At 40.4% G+C, this 26852-nt stretch overlaps 1 protein-coding gene across 1 annotated transcript in view; it reads right to left on the bottom strand.

Moving 5' to 3' along the window:
- The window catches only part of lamc1 (laminin, gamma 1), a 295283-nt gene extending 271062 nt beyond the window's left edge, over positions 1 to 24221 (bottom strand). The window contains exon 1 of the mRNA XM_060830312.1: positions 23698 to 24221. Coding sequence (XP_060686295.1) covers positions 23698 to 24142 — 445 coding nt within the window. The 5' untranslated portion in view covers positions 24143 to 24221. The remainder of the gene's footprint in view (positions 1 to 23697) is intronic.
- Positions 24222 to 26852: the final 2631 nt, after the last annotated feature.

Genomic DNA, 26852 nt, shown 5'->3' with positions numbered 1-26852 from the left:
GTCTGTGTGGAGTTTGCACATTCTTCCAGTGTCTGCACAAGTTTCCTCTGGGCGCTCCTGTTTCCTCCCACAGTCCAAGATGTGCAGGTCAGGTGAATTGGCCATGGTAGATTGCCCCAAGCATTAGCTGCATTAGTCAAAGGGAAATGGGTCTCGGTGGGTTGCTCTTCGGAGGGTCGGTGTGGACTTGTTGGGCCAAAGGGCCTGTTTCCATGCTGTAGAGAATCTAAAGTCCATATAAACCACATCAACTACACCATCTTCAATACAGTCACTGCTTCAAAAAAAAAAGTAATTAAATTTGTCAGAAGGATCTCCATCTAACAAACCAATGCAGACTACCCCCACGATCAATCCCTGTCTTTCCTCGTGTTGATTAATCCTGTCTTTCAGAATTTGTTCCAATAACGTCCTTACCACTGATGCCAAACCAACTGGGTCTGTAATTACCTGGCCTATACCTGGCTAGTCATCTGGCACATCACCTGTGACTGCAAAGTATTAAAAACATCCACCACATCACTTCTTAGTTACGAGTTTAACTGATTTGCCACCTACAACAGATTACCATCCACCGCCTTTTCTTTCACCCTATAATTTACCAAAACTTCCAAACATTATAGAGTACAACTTATTCGGGGGGGGGGGGGGGGGGGGGGGGAAACAAACAATTTATTTTAAGAAAACAAAATTATAGCATAAATACACAATATTTCCAAACAAAGTTAAATTTAACTTCACATCCCCAAAGTCATTGAAACACATTTGCAGGCAATTCTTTGTGGGAAACAATCTCAGTTGTTTTCTCTCCCTCCAAGCAACTGCTCGTCTCCAACCTTCTGTCGGTTCTAAACCTGAATTTTCAACCTTGCAGTTTCACAATCCACCCTCAAGTGCCCTCCTCTAAGTTCCCAACAGTGTTTTTGTATTTAAAAGTAATTCACAAACTTAAGTTGCTGTGGTCTTCAATTTATTTCTGGATTTTTTTTTCCTCGGCCAGTCAAATCATTTCCTATTGGTGAAAGTGATCAATGATTCCTTCTTATCTGGTTTCTTTTGCCTTCCCAACTTTAAAAGCATTACCATATTCCCAAAAAATCCTCAACCCATTTTCTATCTATCTTCAATCTCCCTTCCTTTTCCTAGACAGTTGCTGCCCAACTCAGTATCCACCTCTTCCAGAAAGTCCTTTGCAATCCATCCAATCTGGTATCCACTTGCATGACTACACTAGAATATCTCGCAAAATTGCAAATGTCCTTTGACGACAACAACAGTGCTGTTTTATTCATCCTTCATCTCCCTGCAGCATTGGACACAGTTAACTATACATCCACTGTTTCTCCCTTACTATGCAGCTTTATAGCACTACTTTGACTGTAAATCTTAATACAAAAGAGCATCTTCAACCATGGCCTTTCTTCCTTCCTTCTCCTCCCTATACCTTACACAATTCTTCCAGAGAACGCTTCCCCCCCTCCCACCACCACCACCGCATAAAGTTGATCAATTATAATCGAAGTCTGGAAAAGGTAGGAAACCAAAATAGAGGATCAAAGCTGTGGAGATTAAGCATATTGCAGAGATAGAATAAGGGAGTGTGCATGGACGGATTTGAAAACAAGGATGATAATCTTAAAACCTGCACTCTGAACTTCTCATATCAAAAAAAAACCTCTTTTTCATCATAGCATGATCATGATTATAAATCCTATTCCAGAAATGAAGAAAAACTGGCTCAATTCCATGTTGGTCTTCTGGCTGTGCCATGGCTTAATGTAGTGTCTTACAACATAAAGGAAAAGTTGCATTAGTCTTACCAGACCATAAGGCTGTGCTCTCATTAGACAGAGACAATTGATGATGATTGAACAAGAGGGTCATCACACCTCAGGCACAGGGAGAGGATGAGAAAAGATGTCCTTCAGTTGATGCAGGAACTGAACCGACACTGTAGTGTTACTCAGCATCATCATCAGCCACCCAAGCGACTGACTACATAATGTTAGGAAAGAAGTGTGTTTTTTTAAAAATCTTTATTCACAAAGCAAAGAGATACGTGCTCAGTTTTCCAAAAAAACTGTGCTTAGCACAAAGTCAAAATGAGTGCGAATTCAAATCTTTTCACTATTAAATGGAAAGCAAATATTAAATGTAAGAATTATTCATGATATATGAATTACATCAGGAACAAATCATAGTACATTTCCTGAAAAAGTCTTCCTGCCTTTCGGAAGTGCTGTGGTAAGCTGATAAAAATCCTAAAACAATGTGACATTAATCCAGAAAACATTACATCATACCCAACCCCTAGAATGCAAATCTTTCCTACCATTCAGTATTTTCCAGCATTTGGATGTCACACAGACATCCTGTACTTCCACAACACAAAATTTCCGGTGTTAATAAGCGTAAAAATGTTTTTGGCTGAGAAACAACCAAACATATTCTCAGAGAAAACTAGAGTAATAGTCTAAAGTTTGTACTCAGCAAAGAATGATTAAAGCAAAACTGTGTCAATGTAAATTATTTCTTTTTGCTTTTTTTTGAATCAAAAAGTGGGCTGGAAGAGAACTGGGTCTCCCAATTCCCCAAGTAAATTCAGAGAATCAAAATCAACAGTAAACAAATTTGTCTTCGAATACTGAAAGAATTAACTGATAATTATTTACATAATTCATAACCATTACTTTTTTGTGACTCATCACTGAGTTAACCCAGTTTGTTACATAATTTCTGCAATAAGAGTATAAACGAAGAATTTATACTGTTATTCTGACTCCATCCAGCACTTTCCCATTGCAATGGGAGAGTTAACAGTCAAAGGGGAACTTCAAGCCAGCGTCTACGGGAAACTATACATAGGACCAAATACTGAACTACAGAAGCAATCATCCCAATACCCACAAAGCTGCATTAAAATATTATTTCAACGAGCCATCACACACTGCAGCACTGAGGAACTACGAAGCACAGAAGAAAACCACCCATACAGCATATTCAAAGAGAATAGGTACCCGATGAACACAGTCTGCCGATTTCTCAGCAACAAACCCAAACAAGCAGACAAAATGTGCCCAGAAACCCTAGCCACTCTGCCCTACAGGAAAGACATCTCAGAAATGACTGCCAGATTACTCAGACCTCTTGGAGAAAGTGAGGACTGCAGATGCTGGAGATCAGAGATGGAAATGTGTTGCTGGAAAAGCGCAGCAGGTCAGGCAGCATCCAAAGAGCAGGAGAATCTACGTTTCGGGCACGAGCCCTTCTTCAGGAATCCTGAAGGGCTCATGCCTGAAACATCGATTCTCCTGCTCTCTGGATGCTGCCTGACCTGCTGCGCTTTTCCAGCAACACATTTTCTACTCAGACCTCTTGGCATCATGGTAGCCCACAAACCCATCAAAACACTAAAACAGCAGCTAATGAACTTAAAAGACCCTATACAGACAACAAGCAAAACAAACGTCATTTACAAAATACCTTGCAAAAACTGTAGCAAAACAGGCAGAAAACTAGCCACCAAGATACATGAACATCAACTAGCCACAAAAAGACACGACTCACTATCCTCACTACAGATGAGGAAGGACACCACTTCAACTGGGACAACACATCCATTCTAGGACATGCACGAGAATTCCTAGAAGTTCCAACTCGAACTCTAATCAACAAACACATTGATTTGGATCCCATCACCCTCTGAGACAATGAACAGGAAATGACAACATCACCAAGACAAGGAAACCCAAACACAAATAGAAAGCGTGTCATAACGCCAGTGCTTCACTGGAGGCTCAATGATGTTACCTAGTAGGGTGACAAAACATCTGAAAAAAGAACCTTCCAGCTCAGCAAGCAAACTTACATCCACTATATAGATAATTGCAATCTTGCTTTTACTAAACAATGCTACTGTATATCAATGAATCAGCTTGGAGGGACAACCTTAAAAAGTTTGGGAAAAGAATGTCACAATGGTGATGGCACATAAATCTGTCTTCATTCCATGCCTAAAAAGGAATGAAAGGTGAAAATTCTCTACAACATTGTTTAAATTAAGATGTGTAATGATGAAAATATGCCCAAAGTCTTGAGGAGAAGTCCAAATTACATAACCTTTGCTTTATAAGATGATTACAAATGTTACGTGCACTTAGGACTTGATTTATGGCAACCAAATAAGAATTTTCAAACTTGTTCAAGTATTGACTGTTTCATTTTTTATTTGGCTCATAGGAAACATCGACTTGGTCAGTGGAAAAATTATTAAACTAATCTTAAAAGATCTCTATGTATCATAAAAGTAATGAATGGAAAATATAATCTTGCAACCTCCTACTTTAATTTGTGCTATTCCTGGTCATTGGTGAAACAGATCACTCCCTTTGGAACTTCAAATTTCTAAACCAAAGCTTTAATCTATGCTTTACATTATATATACACACCGCTGCTCAGTTGGTTTACATTCTTACCTTATCCCCTATCGTTGCAGTATCTGCAAATTGGGTCTAAACATAAATATATGTCAGATGAAAAACATTGCCGGCCCACTTCCAGAAATGTTTAACTAAATTAGCAGCAATTCAACTGGAGACAAAAAAGTGCCCCAGCTCTCAAATTCACAACTTGTTTTTACCACTTAGGATTTAGTTTCAATGGATTCCTCCCAACCCAAATCACCACTCTCTCACAATACTGTCGGAGCAAATTACTGCAAATGCTGGAATCTGTATTAGATTAGATTAGATTACTTACAGTATGGAAACAGGCCCTTTGGCCCAACAAGTCCACACCGACCCACCGAAGCGCAACCCACTCATACCCCTACATATACCCCTTACCTAACACTATAGGCAATTTAGCATGGCCAATTCACCTGACACGCACATCTTTGGACTGTGGGAGGAAACCCACGCAGACACGGGGAGAACGTGCAAACTCCATTGAGAAACATTGACCCAGCATTTGTTTTCAAACACCATCCGTGGAGAGAGAGAGCAATCTAACATGGAGTCGCAATGACTCTTCTTACAAAACCATGGTTTCCCACCCACTGTGGTTGGCAAGGCCCTCAATTGCATCCAACCTATCACCTGTGCTTCTGCCCTTGCTCCTTCCCATCACTCAACAGCATGACTGGGTCTACCTTGTCCTCACTTTTCACCCCTCCAGCCTCCACATTCAAAAGGTTCAATCTCTGACATTTCAGACAATCCAAACAGAATGCCACCAAACATCCCCTCACTCCCACTCTACATAAATCTCTCCAGGACACCCTAGTCCATTCTATGACCACTAACACCATTTCCCGTCACACGTAACCACAGAAGATGCAACAGCTGCCCCTTCATCTCTTCTGTGCTCATTATCAAAGGGCCTAAGCAGTCTTTCCAGGTGAAGCAGCATTTCACCTGTACCACCTCCAATCCTGTGAATTGTATTCACTGTACCCAATGTGGCCAGCTCTACAGTGGAGAAGCCAAATGTAGATGGGGTGACAGCCCTGTGCAAGCATGACCCTGGCCCTCTCATAGCTGGTCATTTGAACACAGCATCCTGCTAACATGCCCACTGATCTGTGCTCTACATGTTGCAGTGCTCTAATGAATCACTGGGCAAACTGGAAGAACATCCCATCTTCAGACTAGGCACTTTACAGCCTTCTGAACTTATATTGAGTGCAACTACTCAAAATTGTGAACCAACTCCCATTTTTTTCCTTTCATTTAGCTTTACTTGTTACATTCTCTGTCACCATGCCCCGTTTCCCTTCCTCCCACCCTAGTGGGACTGCCTTCTCTTTCAAGTCTGGTAGTTAGACACACCATCATTCTGCCATTCCCACATTCCGATCACTTAATTTGAACTATCAACATCTTTTCTCCATTAATAACCTAACCCCACCCCCCCCACTATCAACTCCACCACCAGCCCACTCCACCAGTCCAAAAGCTGCAGCATAAATGCTGTTTCCTCCACACTTCACTTCTGATGAAGAATCATGCAGACTCAAAATGCTAGCTTTCTCACTCTCCATGTCTGACCCACTGATCTCCAGCATTTGTTGTTTTCACTTACATTACTTATTTGCTCTGGAAGCAGAGGAAAAAAAATGTTGTGAACTCATGACTGCAGACACAAAAGGGGAAAAACTGGAGACTTTGCAAGCTTAGTCAAAAATATGGAGTTGTGAAATAAATAATTAGGAAAATAAAACACCAACCTGTTAACTTAAAAATCTAATACTTCCTGTTAAACATGCCTTTCTCCCTTCGATTGAATATCTTGAAGGAAGAATAGCTTGCATTGTTATAAAGCAACTTGCTATGTACACTTAAATTTATTGAAGTTACTACAATAACGTGCGAGGACTGGAGCACAAATGAGGGATTATTGGCCTTTCAAAGTTGTCTTTCTTCAACAAGATATCAAACTAAGGCTCTATATGTTGGAATACCTGCTGTACAACAAAGGTGAGTAGGGAGTTATCCCAGAGGTTATGGCCTCAATCAATTTCACACTTACTCCACTGTTGCTTATGGGAACTCAAATAGCACATATGAACTATATTTCCTGTTTTACAATAACTACACTTGCAAAAAATGTAAACTCCTGTAAAGTGCATGGAGACATCTGGTGGTCACAAAAAGCAGTGTAAAAATGGAAATTTGTCTTTCTTTTATAGCTTGGAATTTTAAGATTAGATTAGATTAGATTAGATTTGTTACAGTAGGGAAACAGGTCCTTCGGCTCAACAAGTCCACACCAACCCTCCAAAAAGCAAACCATCCAGACCTATTGCCCTCCATTTATCCATGACTAATATACCTAACACTATGGGCAATTCAGCATAGCCAATTCACCTTACATGCACATCTTTGGATTGTGGGAGGAAACTGGAGCACCCGGAGAAAACCCACGCAGACACGGGGAGAATGTGCACCATTTTACAGAGGTGGCAATTGAACCCAGGTCCCTGGCGCTGTAGGGCAGCAGTGCTAACCACTGAGCCACCGTGCCGCCCATAGAACAATCACAGATGACAGTAAAACTCTGAATTCTGGATTTAAATTTTTCCTCATCGACTGATTTAAAAATATATATAGTTCCAAAATGCTTTCTCATTCTTGAGATGTGGTGTAAAGTTTCTTATTTTAGATGCATCCGTGTATAAAAGGAATAGGTATGCTCATATTTCACAAAAAGGCAGCACTGGATCACAAAAACGTAACACTGAAATGTCCTCTTTTCACACTGCTACAAACTTCTATTTTGCACAGAAGGATCAAAAGCCAGATCTCTCACTATATTTAGAACAAAAACGTAGCACGTGTAGAGTTTGGACTTTTTGTAACACCACTTATCAAATTTGTTTTCTACATTATGGATACTGCTAAGTTTTTGGTATAAACTTGTTTTAAGTTGCATATATGTCAAGATAGAAGTTTAGCAAAAAGAAAACTGACATTAACCCCAGAAAACCTGGCTTTATTCAGAAGCATAGGATACACAAGTTTGCATCCAAAGGGATACAGTCATAGAGATCTTCAGACCAAGTATGCTTTCATATGCTAATTGGAGGGAATATTAATATACACAAACATAATGGTAAAAATACAAACACTGACCACAGAATATTTTTCCTTAAGATGGGGAGATGAGGGGCCAAGACATGTTTTACAGGAAGTATTAGATTTTTAAGTTTAACACGTTGGCACAGTACTTATTTTTCTAATTATTTATTTCACACCTCATTTTTGACTAAATATAATGAATTTTTCATCAGATCAATCAGATCTTTACTTACCCTTTGGCTTCTTTGACTGGTCATTGGAACTTGGAAATAGGAGTCGCTCAAAATCTTGAGCATACTATGCTATTCAACTGGATCACAGCTATCTTCTACCTCAAAGCCATTTTGCTCTATTACCATACTGCTTGATGCATTTAATATCCATAAAATCGATCAATCTCTGTCTTGAACATACTCAATAACAGCCTCCAAAGCCTCTGGGGTAGAGAGTTCCAAGGATTCACCACTTAACGAATTTAAAGAAATTCTAAATGGCCTACACTTAATTTTAAATTATGTCCGTTATACCCTCCAACCAGGGGGAAACTCTCTCCTGCATCTGACTAGTACACCTCAACAAAAATCACCCATTCTTCTAAAATTAGAGAATACGGATCCAGTTTAATCATAGGACAATCACACTATCCAGGGATTAGTTCTGGTGAACACCCAATGCACTCTCGCTATGCCAAGGATGTCCATCCTTAAGTAAGACGGCCAAACTGTGCACAACTCTCAACTGTCGGTCTCAGCAAGGTATTATACAAATGATTTTCTAATTATAAATCTTGGAGTGACAAAGTTACCACCCTCTTATTTTCATCCTCCCATTAACTAACCTACCCCACTCTCTACAAGTGAATCACATGCTCTATCAGCCACTGAAATCTGGCATTTTTCTCCCCTTTCAATGCAATTACTTTTCTTCATGACAACCCTATCTCAATGCCAATCTCCACGTCAAGCTGAAGCTCTCCCTTACTGCATCAACTTCATTTTGTATCATTCTACTGTAATGAAGATTAATATTTGATATTGCTTGAAGTACCAGTGTTTTGTAGAGTGTGCAAAGAAATTTATTTCAAAGTTTTATAGAGTAGCTTCAACTAAGTCATTGAAAATTCACTGCAGACAATGGCCAACTGATCACTCCAATTTTACAGTTCAGGATAAAACCTTTGTTCTTTTCAAAAAGGGTGAGTGAAAGAACATCTCAATATTTTATTCATAAAGCTTCAGAAACGACCATGACCAAATACACCAGAATATCAGAGCAGATTTTGGAATAAACCAGGCTTTATCTTTTTGCCTTGAAGAATAACCTATATGCCAGTGTTTTTTTTCAGATAGCCAATCTCAGAAAGAAGGTTTTTTTGTCCTCTTTCCTCCCCCCCACTCCAATTAAGAAAAGGGGGAGGGGGGAGACGAGAGACAGAACATGCACACACATGTGTTTTGGAGATATATGAAGGAATAACATTACTGACTGGGCACATAAGGCAATTGCCTCGTTATTGATCAAGCTTGGTTTTGAATACAAACTCACTGGTGTTTAAGAAATCTGGTAAGTAAATTACAGGCCAAGATAGATAATTAATTGGTCATCTTGCTACTGAGTTAAAGATGACTCTTCCAGCCTCTGTTGTAACATCTAAGCCGGAGTAGTTGAAATAATCAACTTTTGCAGTTGAAGAAATGCTGAAAGTAATTTTCCCCTGTAAGCTTCCAAACCCAGACATCATGCTCAAAAAAGGGGTCAAAACCGACACTCATCCGGGAAACTGTTACAACATGGTTTACCCCGAAGCAAACAATTAAAGTGACCAGAGGAAAAGTTCTGTTATGGATAGTAAGCTCAATCTCAAAGCGTGAATGATTTTGGAAGGATCTCTAGAGTTCAAAAAAAAAGATAGTAGATGCTTTTCCCTCAGACAATAGCCTTCAAAAAACTCAATGACAAGGGTGAAACATTGAAGAAGGATCTCATTTATTTTGATTTGAAGCAGCAGTGGGTGCAGGAGATGGAATCAAAGTGGAACTGTTCCTTCTTGCACAGATTCTGTCTCAAAAAAAAACCCAAAAGAACTGCAGATGTTGGAAATCAGAAACAACAGCAGAATTTGCTGGAAACAGAAACTCGCAGGTCAGGCAGTTCTCAAGGAGGATCACTGGACCTGAAACGTTAACTGATTTCTCTCCACAGTTGCTGCCGTACCAGAGTGTTTTTCCAACAGACCCGGTCTCTCCTATTACTTACCCATCTTCCAAAATCACAAGTCCCCTCTGCCCCACGTTTCTTTTTAAGATTATCTGAGCATTTAATCTTGTAGGGGGATGTCCAGTTTTCTTGGCAGCAGCACAACCCAGATATTGAGCAGAACCCACACTACATTCTGAACAGTTACCTGAACTCATCACCATTACAAATAAGGGGCTCAAAGTAGTGGGTGCGGTGCAAGTGATCTTCCTACCTGAGGTGGCAATGCAGGCCAGCTCCAGAACCTTGAAAATTAGTTAAGGCTTTCAGCTTCAAGAGTATTGGCATAGAAACCTTCAGACATTGCACAGAAGCCAGAGTATGTTGCCAAGAGCATTTGGGAGTCCAGCTATGTAGGAATGAGTCTTGGCTTTGGCTTGTGCAGGTGCCAACCACTGGGACTGCTGCCTGCCAGGAGGAACTTGCTGAGATGTTTGTATCATCGATAGGCACAGGTACCAGAAAAATGGAGGTTGGCAAACTATACACCAGTGAGACTGCTGTCAGTGGTAGGTAAGCTGTTTTTAGAGGGGGGGGGGTGAAATGCTGAGGGACAAGACTTATATGCATTTGGAAAGGCAAAGACTTTGGAAAGGGAGTGTCGCCGAGCAGAGATCTAGGGGTGCAGGTGTGTAGTTCCTTGAAAGGAGTCGCAGGTTGACAGGATAACGAAAAAGACATTTGCCTTCATTGGTCAGTGCATTGAGTAAAGGTGTTAGGATGTCATGTTGTGGCTACACAGGACATCGGTTAGGTGACTTTTGAAATACTGCATTCAATTCTGGTCTCCCTGGCTAAAAATATTTCGAGTAAGTTTTAGAAGTGGAGCCAAAACAAAAACCCAAGTCATATTGCTTTTTGTCCATGAACAGTCTTATCTGTGCTCCCCTAATTCTGATAGCAAGCATCTTCAATTATCGATGTGAGTGTTCAAGTGCTCCTGGATCCCATTTTTGGATATTCCTCTCCTTACTAGTGTCTCTCTCGGTCTCTGACTAAGACAATCCATAAAGTATCGCTCTTTGATGGGAGACTGTGCTTCAATGCACCAAGATTTCATGTGGCTCTGTACATTGTTTTACATTGGCCAGTTATATGTTTTAGATAGATGAGTTTTTGTTCAATGTGTGCAGGAGGGTTTTCTGACAATATGTAGACAGGCTAACTAGGCCACATTAGATTTGGTACTGAGTAATGAACCCTGCCAGGCATTAGATTTGAAGGTACGTGAGCACTTTGGTGATAATGACCACAATTCAATTATGTTTACTTTAGCGATTGAAAGAGATAGGTATTTATACTGAATGGCAAAATTTATAGCTGGAGTTAGGCAATTACAATGGTATTAGGCACAGGATGGGGAAGCAAACTACTGAAATGTGGAGCTTATACAAGGACCAGCTACTGCGGGTCCTTGATAAGTACATACCAGTCAGCGCAGGAGCCGTGGTTTATTAAAGAAGTTGAATCTCTTGTCAAGAGGAAGAAAGCAGCTTATGTTAGCATGAGACATGATGGTTCAGTCAAGGCACTCGAGAGTTACAAATTAGCCAGGAAAGACCTAAAGAAAGAGCTAAGAAGAGCCAGAAGGAGTCATGAGAAGTCATTGGCGGATAGGATCAAGGAAAACCCCAAGGAGATCCAAGATGGCGGCGACTCAGCAAGTCTGAGTCTACAAAGCCCTTCCCAAAACCTGGGAAAAGTGGGTTTCCTGCCCCCACCACACTTGCCAAATCTAGCTCGGTATTATATCTAAACCCTATTAAGGAGCGCCCGGGTTGAGGGTGGGACACTGTTTGGGAGAGGATATGGTGGAACGTTGGAAAGGTAGTAAGGCCCCCTGAGAACAAGGGGGAAGATCTCCATTCAAAACATGTTTAATTTTTTTTTGTTCTTATTGTTTGGAAATAACTTCCTTTTTATCATACTGTTATGAGTGTATTAGAGAACATTTTCTCTTATTTGAAGGATGTAAGCGACTCAACTATACACTCTGGATGATTGTGGATTAGTTGAATTTTGATGATTATATATTTAAGATCTATTTTTATATTAATGTTTGTGCTTGAAAATTCTGCTTATTTTTGTAAATTTGTCAAAATGTTAAATTCCCAATCAAAATATCTATATAAAAAAAAGGAAAACCCCAAGGTTTCTAATAGGTATATCAGGAATAAAAGAATGACTAGAGTAAGATTAGGGCCAATCATAGTAGTGGGAAATTGTGCATGGAGTCCATGGAGATAGGGAAAAACGCTAAATGAATACTTTTAGTCTGTATTCACACTAGAAAAAGACAACGTGATCAAAGAGAATACAGAGTTACAGGCTACTGGACTAGATAGGATTAAGGTACATAAGGAGGTGTTAGCAATTCTGGGAAGTGTGAAAATAAATAAATTGCCTGAGGCGGATAGGATTTATCCTAGAGTTCTATGCGAAGCCAGGGAAGAGATCACCAAGTCTTTGGCTTTGACATTTATGATGCCATTGTCTACAGGAATAGTGCCAAAAGACTGGAGGATAGCAAATATTGGTTCCTTGTTCAAGAGGAGGAGTAGAGACAACCCTGGAAATTTTAGACCTGTGAGCCTTATTTCAGTTGTGGGTAAAAAGTATTGGAAAGGGTTAGAAGAGATGGTATTTATCATCATCTAGAGAGGAATAAGTTGATCAGGAATAGTTAACACGATGGTGAAGAGTAGGTCGTGCCTCACAAACCTTGAATTCTTTGAGAAGGTGACCAAACAGGAGAATGAGGGTAAAGCAGTTGATGTGGTGTACAGAGGAATCTCAATTATATGAGTGAAATAGGTGGGCACTCTTGTTCGGATAATTGATTATTCAATTATCAATTCAATACCTCTCCTCTGGGGCTCGGAGTTTGCTGGTTTCCTTTTTCCTCACTCTGCCACCCCCACCTACCATTCACTCTGCCTCACCCATTCAACCCTGTGCCCCCACCCCCATCTGCCCCCCAACCCCGCCTCTCAATCAGGGACAACCAGACTGGACACCAACAGTAAGACTGCTGCTGCCTTGATGGGTGGGTCTCCAAATAGCAAACACACACAACTTTTTACCGGAAATTTTCGTCAAGTTCCACCTTTGCTCTGTACAGGAAAATGTTGGAGAGATTATCTGCGGAAGGAGGGTTTAGGGTACACCCCTGCGTAGAACTCCAGGCAGAAGTGTGGGAGAGCGAGAGCGGTCATTTGGAGATGGTGCCTGGGCTCCCATTGATGTCCAGGACTGTTCTCAGCAGTATTTCAGTAAGCTGATTTCGTTTTTAATCATTTGCCTCTGATATCTGTCCTATGTCTATCATCCCTCAATTTAAAGCAATGTTTCTTCTTGCTAACCATCGCCATTTGAGCAAAAAGACACTCACTGTCCATCCTATCTAACCCTCTGATTATCTTATGTCTCAATTTGCATCTCGCCCTTCTCTCTAATGAAAATAGCCTCCAGTCCCTCAGCCTTTCCTTGTATGTCTTTCCCTCTGTACCAGGTGCGATCAGCGTTGGAAACACCTTTGATATAATGTTTCTATCAGGACCTTGAGATCTCCTTTGGATAATAGAGGTTCCTCTGTATATGGATTTCAGTAAGGCATTTGATAAGGTATCCCTTGGTAGGCTATTGCACAAAATGAGGAGGCATGGGATTGAGGGTGATTTAGCCGTTTGGATCAGAAATTGGCTAGCTGAAAGAAGACAGAGGGTGTTGATTGATGGGAAATATTCATCCTGGAGTTCAGTTACTAGAGGGGTACTGTAAGGATCTGTTTTGGGTCCTGTTGTTTTGTTGTTTATATAAATGACCTGGAGGAGGGTATAGAAGGATGGGTTGGTAAATTTGTGGATGACACTAAGGTTGACAGAGTTGTCGATAAAGAAGAAGTGTTGTAGGTGACAGAGAGACATAGATAAGCTGCAGAGCTGGGCTGAGAGGTGGCAAACGAAGATTAATGTGGGAAAATGTGAGGTGATTCACTTTGGAAGGAGTAACAGAAATGCAAAGTACTGGGCTAATGCACTACTAAAGATTCTTGGTAGCGTAGATGAGCAGAGAGATCTCAGTGTAAAGGTACATCGATGCTTGAAAGTTATCAACCAGGTTGATAGGGTCGTTAAGACGACACAAGGTTTGTTAGCTTTTATTGGTAGAGGAATTGAGTAGAGTTTCGGAACCACGAGACCATGCTGCAGCTGTACAAAACTCTGGTACGGCCACATTTGGAGCATTGCATACAGTTCTGGTCACCACATTATAGGAAGGGTTCAGAGGAGATTTACTTGGATGTTTCCTGGTACAGAGGGAAGGACATATGAGGAAAGGCTGAGGGACTGGAGGCTATTTTCATTAGAGAGAAGGGCGTGATGCAAATTAATTGAGACATAAGATAATCAGAGGGTTAGATAGGATGGACAGTGAGAGAGTCTTTTTGCTCAGATAGCGATGGTTAGCAAGAAGAAACATTGCTTTAAATTGAGGGATGATAGATATAGGACAGATGTCAGAGGCAATTTCTTTACTTAGTAGGGGTGTGGAATGCACTGTCTGCCACATTAGTAGACTCGCCAACTTTAAGGGTCATTGGATAAGCATATGGATAAGAGTGGAATAAGTGTAGGTTAGACAGGCTTCAGATAGGTTCCACAGGTTGGCGCAACATCGAGGGCCAAAGGGTCTGTACTGCACTGTAATGTATCTGCAAAGTGAATTTTATTGCTAATAGGCACAATATAAAAACCTAGACCAAAAACGTGACATTGCTCCAATCAAAGAAAAAACAACCTATGAAAACCAACATATCAAACTGGAATTAAACTCAAACTTTTCCATTCCAGCTCTAGTTCAATAGAATTAGTACAATGATCTGAGCAAAATACTGTCCATTGAGTAGGTAGCAATTAGTTAACCAATTCCCACAAACAATAACCTGAGCCTGCCAAAAAAGGGCAGAAATGCTAACATACTTGTATCATGATTAGGGATTTTAAAGTAATTTCTCCTATGTAAAACAGGGATTCATCTAGGTTGTATCTACTTAATAGGCGACGAGTCGAAGATGAAGAGTCTTTGGTTGTTCTCAGTATTCACAATATGTTACAACACAATGTAATCTGCTAAAGAATATAAGGAATAACAGCCAGTTTGCATGCCTTTCCTTCTCCCCCGTAATGCTGTTGCCAAAATAGAGCCAACCTGTTTACCATGCATAACTGACTCCATGAAGGAAGATTCTGTTTTTCTGTAAAATTTTCTTATCAGCGATTTGAGATTATGAATATATGAATAGGAAGCTACTACTGAAAGGCAATCATAAACAATATTTTGGCTCAAAATTAATCAGTTGGAGATGTATGGATTAAAGAACGCCAAAGACTTATTAAGTTAGCTAAACACAATTGACCCGCAAGTTTTTTTTTTAAAAAAAGAGCAACCAAGAGGGTTGATGAGAGACAAGAGACTGATGTGGTGTAAATGGAGTTTCAAAAGGCATTTGATAAAGTATCACATAACAAATGTATCAGCAAAGCTGAGCCCCATAGAATGGGTAAGTTAAAGCTTGTATGAAGTTAGCCCTGGAACAGCAAGCAGCAGTGAATAACCGTTTTTCAGATCGATAGCAACAGCTTCTCGTGAGTTGATTCTAGAACTATTGGTTTTCTTGATCAATATTGTTGACGTAGACTTGGTTTGTGAAGGGCACAATTTCAAAACTTGCACATCACCACAAAACTTGGAAATATTGTAAATAATGTTGAGGATTGTCTTGACTTTAAAGGGATGCAGTCAGTCTGGTGAAATGACATGGAGTTGAAATTTAATGTAAAGAAGTTTCATACAATTCATTTGATCAGAAGAGGCAACAGAAAATAGAGTACAAATTAAAAAGGGCATGCAGGAGCAGATGATCTAAGTGGTTAAAAAGGCACTAGGGGATCTTGAACTTCTTTATAGAGCACATAAGAATGTTTGTCGTACCTTTAATTAAACACTGTTTTATGTTAACTGGAGTCCAATTCCAAGCAGACAAAAGTGAGAACTGCAGATGCTGGAGTTTAGAATCGAGTGTGGGGTGCTGGAAAAATACAGCAAGACAGGCAGCATCCAAGGAGCAGAGGGTTTTTGTTTAAAAACGCAAAAACCCTTCATCGGGATGTTTTTACCTAAAACATTGATGTTCTTGCTTCTCAGATGCTGCCTGACCTGCTGTGCTTTTCTAGCACCACACTCTTGACTCCAATTCTAAGCATCACACTTAAGGGAAAACGGGATGGGAAAAAAATTTAGAAGAACTTTTTCACAGATGAAAATATTTAAGTGGATAGATTTGAGAAGCTAGAATTATTTCTTTTAAAATGAAGAGAAGCTCTCCAAGAGGATTAATACAACTGTTAATCAGGACCTGAGCAGAGTGGATAGAGAATGTCATTGATAGAGAGATCAAAAACTAGAAGTACCAATTTAAAGTGGTAGCCAAAGAAGCAAAGCAAGATGAGGAAAAGTTCTTTATTCTGCATCTTTTCTTCCTTCTGTAGCTGCAGTGGAGGGGGCCCATGGGCAGCTGTTGAGCAACAAATCAGATCAGTTCCTTGGTGGCCATGGTAGTGACAGCTTGAGCAATAGCTCTAGCATTGATAAATTGGGTTTGGTTCTTCTTTCATGTTTCAGTGGTGTTTGCAACAGTGGACTGAACGATCCATAAGACATTGGTCTAATTTCAGCTCCTTTCAGCCCATCTAGTCTGCTCTGTCATTTTCCCACTTTCTTCAGCAACCTCTGATCCCCTAGGCAATCAAGAACTTATCTCTTGGTTTGAAACATAAAATGACCTAGCCTCCACAGCCTTCTCTGGCTAAAGAAGTCTCTCCTTATCTCCATTCTAAAGGGTCCTTGTCTCTCCTGCTAATGGAAACATATTCCCAACGTCCATTCTGTCCAGGCCTTTCAGTATTCTGTAAGTTTCAATCAGATTCCACCCCATCCCTCTGCTTCATCCTTCTAAAAACTCCATTGACTATAGTCCCAGAGTCCTTAAACATTCCTCATACATTAAGCCTTTCATTCTTAGGATCACTTTCCTGAGCCTCCTCTGGACCCATTTCAAGGCCAACACATCCTGCCTAAGGTAAGGGGCCCAAAATAGTTCCCAATATTCTAAATATGGTCTGACCAGAGCCTTATAAAGGAGAAGTACATCCCTGATTTTATGTTCAAGTCCTTTCAAGATAAAAAGGCAACACTGCATTTGCCTTCCTAACTAATCAACTCAATCTGCAAGTTTGAGAGAAATCTGGACTAGGACTCAAGTCTCTTCGCGTTTCAGATTTCTGAGTTTTCTCACCATTTAGGAAATAGTCTATTCTTTTTACCAAAGTACATGACCATACATTTACCTATGTTGTATTTCATCTGCCACTACTTTGCCCACTCTCCTAAACTGTCTAAAATCTTTCTGCAGCCTCATCACCACCTCAATACGACCTGCCCCTCTACCTATCTTTGTATCATCTGCAAACTTAGCCAGAATGACCCAGTTCTTTCATCTAGGTCATTAAAGTAAATCATTTTGGTCCCAATACTGACCCTTGTGGAACACCACTAGTCACCAGCTTCCATCTTGAAAAAGACCTTTTTAGTCCCACTCTTGGCCATCTGCCAGATAGCCAAATCTTCTATCCACGCTAGTATCTTATCAATAAGACCACAGGCCCTTATCTTACTCAGCAGTCTTCTGTACAGCACCTTATCATAGGCCTTCTGGAAATCCAGACAGATAACATCCATTAGCTCTAACTTGCTTGTTACCTCCTCTCGATGAAACTATGCTGACTTCGCCCTATTTTACCATCCACGTCAGAAATCTCATCCTTCACAGTGGATTCAAATCTTACTAAGGTCAGACTAATTTGCCTATAATTTCCAGTCTTTTGCCTTACTCCTTTCTTAAATGGGACTGGGGGAATTACATTAGCAATTTTCCAGTTCTCTGGGACCCTCCCTAACTCCAATGATACCCAAATGATCACTACTAACACCTTCATTATCTCTTCAGCTACCTCATTCAGAATTTTAGGCTGTAGCCCATCTGATCCAGGTCATTTATCCACTTTCAGATCTTTCAGTATTTCTCACACCTGCTGGTGATGGCAACCATACTCATTTGTGGCCCCCGATTCTCAAATTTTTGGGAGGTTACTCATATCTTCCATTGGTGAAGACAGATACAACGTACTTATTCAGTTCCTTAGCCATTTCTTTGTCCACCATTACTACTTCCTCAGCATCATTTCCAGCAGCCCAGTAGCCACTTTTGCCCTTTATAAATTTAAAGAAACTCCTGCAATTTTTCCTAATATTGCTGGTTAGCTTACCCCCACATTTACTTTTCTCTCTCCTTATTTCTTTCTTTGTTGTCCTCTATTGGTCTTTGTAGTCTTCCAAATCCTCTGGCTTCCCACAGCCCTTTGCCACATTATATGCTTTCTCTTTTGCTTTTATCCTGTCCTCCAATCCTCATGAGTTAACTTGGACGCTGCATTGGTCCTTGGAAGTTAAGATGGGCTTCAATCCTCAAGAATTAGGACATTATCCTGGCAATGGTGGCAGCTAGAGTATGGGTGGAAATGAGATGGCAGAGGCAGCATTCCAAGCCCAGACCGCCACAGTGGGGGCTGCTTCAGTATGCCGTTGTAGCCTGAAGGACAGCTTTGGTGGCTGTGGAATAAGGTGACGTCCCATAGCCACTTACGAAATCAAAAAGTCATTGTTGGAACAAAAAGTGTATTTTCATAAATATATGTAGCAATAAAGTACTAAGTGACTCTGAAATGCAGTACCTGTTAGTGTGATATAGTAGTAGATACAATTGTGGCTATCAAAAGGAAACTGCACAATTATCTGAAGAGTAAATGTACATAGAAAAAGTAGGCATTGAACTTGCTGGGCTGTTCTCAGAGATAATGAGCCAAATGGTCTCTTTCAGTGCTGTAACCATTCTATGATCCATAGCTCTTAGGCTTTAAAGGTTGGCTTAAAGGAATGTCTTTGACTAAGTTTTTGGTCATCTGATCAAATCTTTCAAAGTGTAATTTACTTTATAATGCTCACATAAGAGGACCTTAATATGTCAAATTTTTCTTCTTAGGCAGTCCATTGGAATTGAAGATGAATTGATTCCATTCCAGTTCAAATCAGTTCCAAGATGGCTAGCATATCCAATGAGTCACCTGCAGATCATCCCACATGTGAACTTGAAGCAGCATTAAAAGGCTATAGTAGGTGAGTTGCATGGGGACATGGACGCTCTCATGTCTTCGCACCTCTGTACATTCCCCACATGCCTCTCGATGCTTCCTCCATTTTTGTCAGGGACTCCCATGAGTTAGTGGGATCTTGGAGGATATTCCTGAAGCATTTCCACTGTCCTTATCACATTTTTACTTTGATGGCTTTATACAAATAGGTTGTGGTTACTTCACAAATTGTACTGGATAATCATACTTTCAGCAAGAAAACTAACTTGGACTCAATAGTAGAGTACACTTGTAATTTTCAGTATACTGCTTGTACTGAATGAACTGAGATTAGATTAGATTCCTTACAGTGTGGAAACAGGCCCTTCAACCCAACAAGTCCATAATGACCCTCCGAAGAATAACCCACCCGAGCTCAATTCTCAACGTCTACCCCTGACTAATGCACCTAACATTATGGGCAATTTAGCTTGACCTATTCACCTGACCTGCACATCATTTGGAATGTAGGAGGAAACCAGAGCATCCGAAGGAAACCCATGCAGACACGGGGAGATAGTTGCCTGAGGCTGGAATTGAACCCAGGTCCCTGGCACTGCGTCGCAGCAGTGCTAACCACTGAGCCATTATGCCACCCTACAGGGACATTGAGAAAATTTAAGGAGAAAGACAGTTTTTTTTATTGATGAGTTGTAGGGTTATGGAGAGTAGACTGGACAGTGGAGGCAAAGGTGAGATCAGCCATGATGCACTGAATGGCAGAGTAGGCTCCAGGGGCTGAATGAGCTTAATCAATTCCTAGTCTTATGTTCTAAAACAGCAATCCACCATTTTATTGTCCTAGCCAATACAAATATGTTGCATATAAATTGGTTGCCATGTTTCCAGCATTACAACAGTGATTTCAAAAGTACTTAACTTGTTTTGATTTTTTTTGTCATAAAAAAGTTACACAATTGTTAGTCTCTTACTTTTAATGGTGATCCTATAAATCCAGCCTTTTGTGCATCCCCAATTTTAATTTGCTCCAACATTGATGATCACATGTTCAGATAAAAAAAATAGTCCTTCATATAGAAAGAAAACAAAGTTATTTGCCAATTTCTAGAGGTGTTCTCTGTGCTTCCAGCAATGAAGATGTCTTTTTTTTTGTTTAAGAGTAAATGCTTACAAATAAAATTCCATTTTTTTTTAAACCAAACAATATTACTTCTGATCATAACCATAATAAGTGCATAAATTTAAATCAAATGCTACAGAACCACATCAAGGAATAAACCAACTTTCAAATAGTCATGAATTTGAGTGAACAACCCAGATTCCTACCAGAACGGCAAACAAAAAGGCCCACGCACAGTCAGACAACACAGGAACAGACACTTCGGTCCAACTAGTCCATGCTGAACATAATATGCTGTCTAAAATGGCTTGAATTAAAAGACAGTGACTTCTTAGTACTGTATTTCCCTAATATAAACTTCTGCTAAACATTATTATACCTACAGATAAACAGGGCACTTAAAATTCACCAACTGCAACATCTGAAATGCTTCAAAAAGAATCCTGATTTGTGCAGTCACTGCTGTAATAAAATAAAACTGAATAAAGCACATTTATGGAACCTGAAGGAGTTTTTGAATTTCCATGACCTGTTTTGTCTGAGTGTACCTTTAGTAACTTGTACAGCAACAGATCTATTTTATACACATAGCTCATTTGTCAAACAAACGTCAGTCACCCAGTAAATCTGTTGTTACTTAACTAACCAGAAAATAGTTTAGAAATTTTAGAATCACTGCTATCTACCAACTGCAGAAATAAGTTTGGCAGAGTGTGTGGGAGGAGGAATCAAGTAAGATTTGGCAGGAAGGGTACTGAGCTGATAACTGGGGAATGCTGACTTTCCCAAGAACTGCAATATTTGCAAGTCCAATATGGAGGCAAAGAACTTAAGAGAATCTAGCAAATGAAATGAAAATGGTCCTCCAAAACTACAGTAACTGACCTCAAAATAATTTGGCATCAAGGCCATTCGTTTCTTGCCTACAACAGGGCAAACTAGTCAAAACATTGCAAGTAGTCAATACTGCCGAAATAAATATCTAATTTAAAGTTAAACCCTATGATCAGGCTTAATTTTCAACTGTTCATGTATAATTTTCACATTTATTAAAGCTAGTTTTTAAGCAATAAGGGTTTCTTAAGCCTCAATACTACTATCATTTTTCTTAGCAAGTTTTACTCCCATCTGAATCTTAACATTATTTTCCTGCACGTTAAAAATCAGAGAGAGAGAGATGCCCAATTGATTCTATTCCCAATTCTCTTCAAGAATTAGGGCAGCTCATGGTGGCTCAGTGGTTATCACTGTTGCCTCACAGCACCAGGGTCCCAGGTTTAACTCCAGACTTGGACAACTGTGTGTGGAGTTTGCACATTCTCTTCATGTCTGCATGGGTTTCCTCCGGATGCTCTGGTTTTCTTCCACATTCCAAAGATGTGCAGGTCAGGTGATTTGGCCATGCTAAATTGCCCATAGTGTTAGGTGCATTAGTCAAAGGGAAATGGGTCTGGGTGGGTTACTCTTCAGAGGGTCAGTGTGGAGTAGTTGTTTCCGCACTGCAGGGAATCTAATCTAATTGAATCATGCTCTTGGGTACCCTAGCCATTACTCTCACTGTTCTGTACAGTTTGCCTCACACATACCAAATTATTTCCTTCATTCCAGGTATTCATTGGATTATATAGAAATAGACAATCACCATTTGCTTTCAAAGAAAATGCCAGAAAAAGATTGGAGTGGCAAATTTTTAAAATCCAGAAGTTGAAGGTACATGAAACAGGGTGGTATGATACATGAAGTAATCAGTCCACTTTTTAAAATATGTGCACGAGTTACAGTATGATTACAAAAGGACAAAGTGAAATGCAACGTCTGCTGAGCAGAGCTTAATTACACAATTTTGTAATTAGTGAATTAGCCGAATTACACGATCCCTATCACCACCTCCATCAATAAAGTGTATCTTTAGCTCTCCCAGAACATTGCACGATTTCTCATTTATCCACTATTGAACATTCTAAACTTAACCCATTTGTTTAAAGCCTTAGTTGTTTCACCACAGGAATTAAAAGTTAATTGCAGACGGTACAATAAAACCACTGCCTGAATGCAGACAGCTTCCTGTGAGCCCACGGTGTTCTTAACAGGTAATTATCTCCTTTAACACATCCCACTTACTCCAATCAGGTTAGACTGCAAACAGAACATTTTCCGTTTCTCCATTTTTAAATTGCGAAATGTAAAATGATGTTTCCGTAACAGATGTCTGCACATAAACTCAATTTAGTCCTTGTTGTAAAACTGAGAGGAAAGCGAGAAAACAGAAATTCACAGCTAGCGCATTCCGCAGAAATCAAATCCATACAAAAAGAACAATCTGTCAAATCGAACTTAAGTTTGGAGTAAAGGGAGACGGCTCCTGGGAAAGTGCACGACCACCAGCAAGAGGTTGGAAACTAAGCGACTGTGCCCATCTCCTGTTAAACCATACCGAGTCAAACTTCAGATATTGCGGTGCTTGCATTTACGCAAATGCAAATGCATCGCTTATCCTGTTTTCGGAAGGTAAAATCCCCCTCCCCTCTCGTTGCAACTTCCTCTGATCAATGCCGTTCTCATTAAAATGCAAAGCGCAATCAATTGGCACTCCCATGAATAAAATGCCAGCGACCTCTCCTGTGTGTCCTGTCCCGGCTCGTCCTATCGGACGGGCTTGTGCTCCCTTCTTCCCATCCACATCTGACTACGGCTAAAACTCGCTGCCTAATGGAGTTCACGAAACTGCGCCATCTTGGAGCAGTGAAGGAATAAAAAAAAACACACAGAACCAGCATTTTTTTTCCTTGGCCACCTCATGTAGGTGTTAACCAACCCCCAAGCCACTTCTTTGCAGCTGAAGACAACTGAAATTGCGAGGTTGATTAAAATGTATCCTGGGGGCACGAACTCCACTCGCTCAACTGGTCGGGAAGATAGCTCGGCCCATCGCACAGAATTGTCATTTACGGGATCTGGGAAAACGGTGTCAGCCTCAAATCACTTCGGACGTTCCAAACTAAACGTAGTACAGATTAATTCCTTCCGATCTTCTCATTCGCTTCAAACTTCAACCCCAATCAATTAGCCACTTTACGCTACAACTTTTTTCCAAGAAAAAGCAAAAACAATATTTTAGCTTTTTTTAAAAAAAACAAAAAACTGGTCTAAAACGTTACGTTTAAATACCAGTTCCTTGCCATTACAACGCGAAATGGACTTAAGACCTGGACGGGTGGGGAATCCAAACGTTACCACTGATCGTTGTTGTCTGTATAGAAACTACACTATACAGTATGTTTACCGAACATTTTTAAGGTATCGTCCAATCGATTGCTTAAAAAGTGTAATCGACAGCTTTAAAAGAAACTGCTACAAGTTTTGTAACAAAAAAAATCAGCTCCAGGAGTTTAATTCACCTTTCGCCTAAGATGCAATGGAACTAAACACTGTTGGCTACGTGAAAGATTAGGGCAAACTTTGAAGGCTCACTCACCCAAGTGCAAAGTCAGGCTGATAGAATTAGGGTACTGGATCCCAGAAAGCATCGTCTGACTTTGCCACCAAGTGGTATCGGCTTGGTTATTGTAATCGGTCAGATAAACGGCGTCGTGGTGCAGCCGAGGGTCACTAGAGTCGCAAATGTGGCAAGACTTGGTGACCCCTGTCACCCCGGTTTGAACGCAGTATTCTTCTGGGGGTGAGCCACAAGTGTTGCTGGCCACCACGGTCACGTTGAAAGCGGCATTGACGAACTCGGGCATGCAGCGCTGAGCCCGTGAAGTTTCATCGTAGCACTCGTCCATGGCTGCCCGGCATTGCAGGAGCAGGCAAACAAGCAAAGCGAGCCGCAAGCTCCAGCGCATGGTGCCCGGACACGGGAAACGCTTCGATTCACTCGGCACACCTTTCTTCCGAGTTCCAGAGTCTCCCAGCGCCATCAGAACTCACACATACAACACACACAAAAAGCAAAGGGTCCACACCCTCGCAGTGCAATCTGGGACCAAGGAGTGGATCTGTAAAACCACACTCACTAAATGTGACCACTTCCGCCAATAGAGGGGGAGACTGATAGGAGCACGGGAGCTTGGAATGATACGAAATTGTCAGTAAACTGACCAAAGCTATCCCGGAAAACTTCCTGTCTCCGCTTCAACCATCCCTCCACAGATACACACATACATATATATTCCACTGATGTTTAACTTTCCTGCCTAAAATTAAGCGACTGTGCCCATCTCCTGTAAACCTATCAAGTCAAACTTCAGATATTACACTTGTGCGTTGATTTGTACTTTTAAGATGCGCAAGCTACTTCTTAAAAAGATGTTCTATTCGTTTTATAAAAGTATCGCGTTTTGATTAACCCTATCCGTTTGTCGTTTGAGTTATTGCAATTACTTCTTTCAGCAATTGAAGAATCGGCGTTGATGTGTTTTGCAGGAGAGTTTATAGTTAGATGCCCTATCGTCCTGTTTAATGTTACCCAACTATGAAATCGATCTGCAAGATCTTTCAGCTCCCCCTACCCTGAATTTGTCTCGGTTTACAGATGGAATGTAAATTGAATAATCGCCAGCAATAAATAACTGAAAGTATGAAATTATGTTATCGTGAAATTGAGTTTTTTTTACTGCTTTTCGGAAACCACCAACGACAATATGCAGGCGTAAAGTGCCTGGATTGGAGAAACACCCCCAGGCAATTCGCACATAAATGTAATTGGACAAACAAGATACTGGTCGAGTTGATCGAAAGCTTGAGTATATATTTAGGGAACGCCTTTAATGAAAAGAAGTGAGTGGAGGGAATTCAGGAGCGAAATCAGAATTGAAGAACTCAGCTGAATTACTGGCCGCTAGTGTTGGAACAAAGAGAAATGGGCAAAATTGGAAGCAAAGATGATTTTGGGAGGGGTTGTAGATTTAGATACTCCAAAAGTAGGGTGTGGAAAAACCTAAAGGGATTCCATTATACAAGTTTAGAGGGGAAACTCAGCAGCAGAGGTGGATTCATTCAGTATTACAGGGTTTGAAATAAATTGTCTTAGTAATAATTTAGATAAAAGACATCTCAGCATAAATATGACACCTAAATTGTGAACAGCTTGGTTCAGTTAAAGACAGCATTCAGTGAGAGGGTTGGAATTCATGATTGGGGACACTCATGTGTGAGTGGGACATGGGGGCCATAGTATAAAGTGAGGAATGATAATGGCATATTTGATAAAAGAGACCTGTTAGTAAATCAGTTACTACGAAAGCCAACTGGAATTGAGCAATCAGCAGTCTAATGGAAATACGGTTGAAAGAGCAGGTGTTGAGTTTTGTCGACAAGAGGAGCTCAAAGAATCCATGAGGGGTGATAAAGAACTAAAGAATGATCTAATTGCATTGGAGGAAGGAGGGACTTTACAGGAATTTTGGCTGGGTGGGCAAAGTTAAGTGAGAGATGTGGCAGAGGCAATTAATTAGATGGTCTTAATGTCAAAAAATCCAGGAGCTCCTCACATTAGTTGCTGAGAGGTGAAATTGGAAATTAACTGCATTAAATAACATTAGTTCTTAAACATTGCGTGTATAAAGCATTATATAACAGGTCAATGTGGTGTCTAGAAGACAGTTTGGTGCCAAAAGGGAATGCACTGAGTAACTAGAGCCTGGCCTTAATAGGATCAGCTGTATGTTTGCTGGTTTTAAAATGATACCATGATATATATGACAGTAATGTCATTGAAAATAATATCATATTTTATGTAAATAAACTGATTTGCATGAAACAAATGGAAATTATTGGCCAGAATTAATGCTGGATTCATGATCCAGATCAGCAATAACATCTCTACTTGTTTTCCACAAGGAGATTTTGCAGCAGAAGCTTTCTGAACGTTTTGGTCAAGTGTATAATTGAATCATGCCAATTATTGTACCTGACACAAAGATCTTGGAGCTCTTAGTACATGTCAACAGCAGGGTATATAAAAGTAAATCGATGTGCACTTATTGAGGGGGGGGGATAGGAGGAGGAGAGTGAGTGTGTGTGAGAGAAAGAGAAAGAGAGAGAGATGTGACTGGTGATGGTTTAACCTGAGGATCACTGCATCTCAGACCAAGGAGACAAGGGGAGAGCCTTTCATGGTAATCTCAGTTGGTAGAGCAATTGAACCCATGTTGTTAGTATCACTCAGCTAACCAGCTGTCCAGCCAACTAAGGTAATGTACTTAAATCAGCAATCAAAACTAAAGAAACAGTATAAATATAGATCTGGAACATGAGGCCCATTTCTGGACCTAGCCAATGTGACCATCAATAGTTCCAGGCAGCATGCTGTGATTGTAACATCTGATTGTCTGCTCTTTCATGGTTATGTCTGTACTCAGGTGTTCATAGAGAGAACAAACAGAGTTCACTAGCACACTACAGGCCTTTAGTAATCAGTTCACAGACACTGGAGTGTATCACCACCCCTGTGAAATTACTTTTTAGGTACCATAGGCTTTTGTTGTCATTAGTAAGTTTCTGTTAATATTTTGGTTTCTTTTTACGGTGCCCCACTTGGGGCTGTCTAAACCATTATTGTCAATTTAAAAGAGCATATAGTATCTGGAATGGCAACTCCTAGTGGCCAGTTCAAGAATAGCTCCATAT

Source organism: Hemiscyllium ocellatum, chromosome 9 (assembly GCF_020745735.1).
Source record: "Hemiscyllium ocellatum isolate sHemOce1 chromosome 9, sHemOce1.pat.X.cur, whole genome shotgun sequence".
In the NCBI taxonomy this organism is placed as follows: Eukaryota; Metazoa; Chordata; class Chondrichthyes; order Orectolobiformes; family Hemiscylliidae; genus Hemiscyllium; species Hemiscyllium ocellatum.
This window is presented reverse-complemented; position numbering and strand designations above follow the sequence as displayed.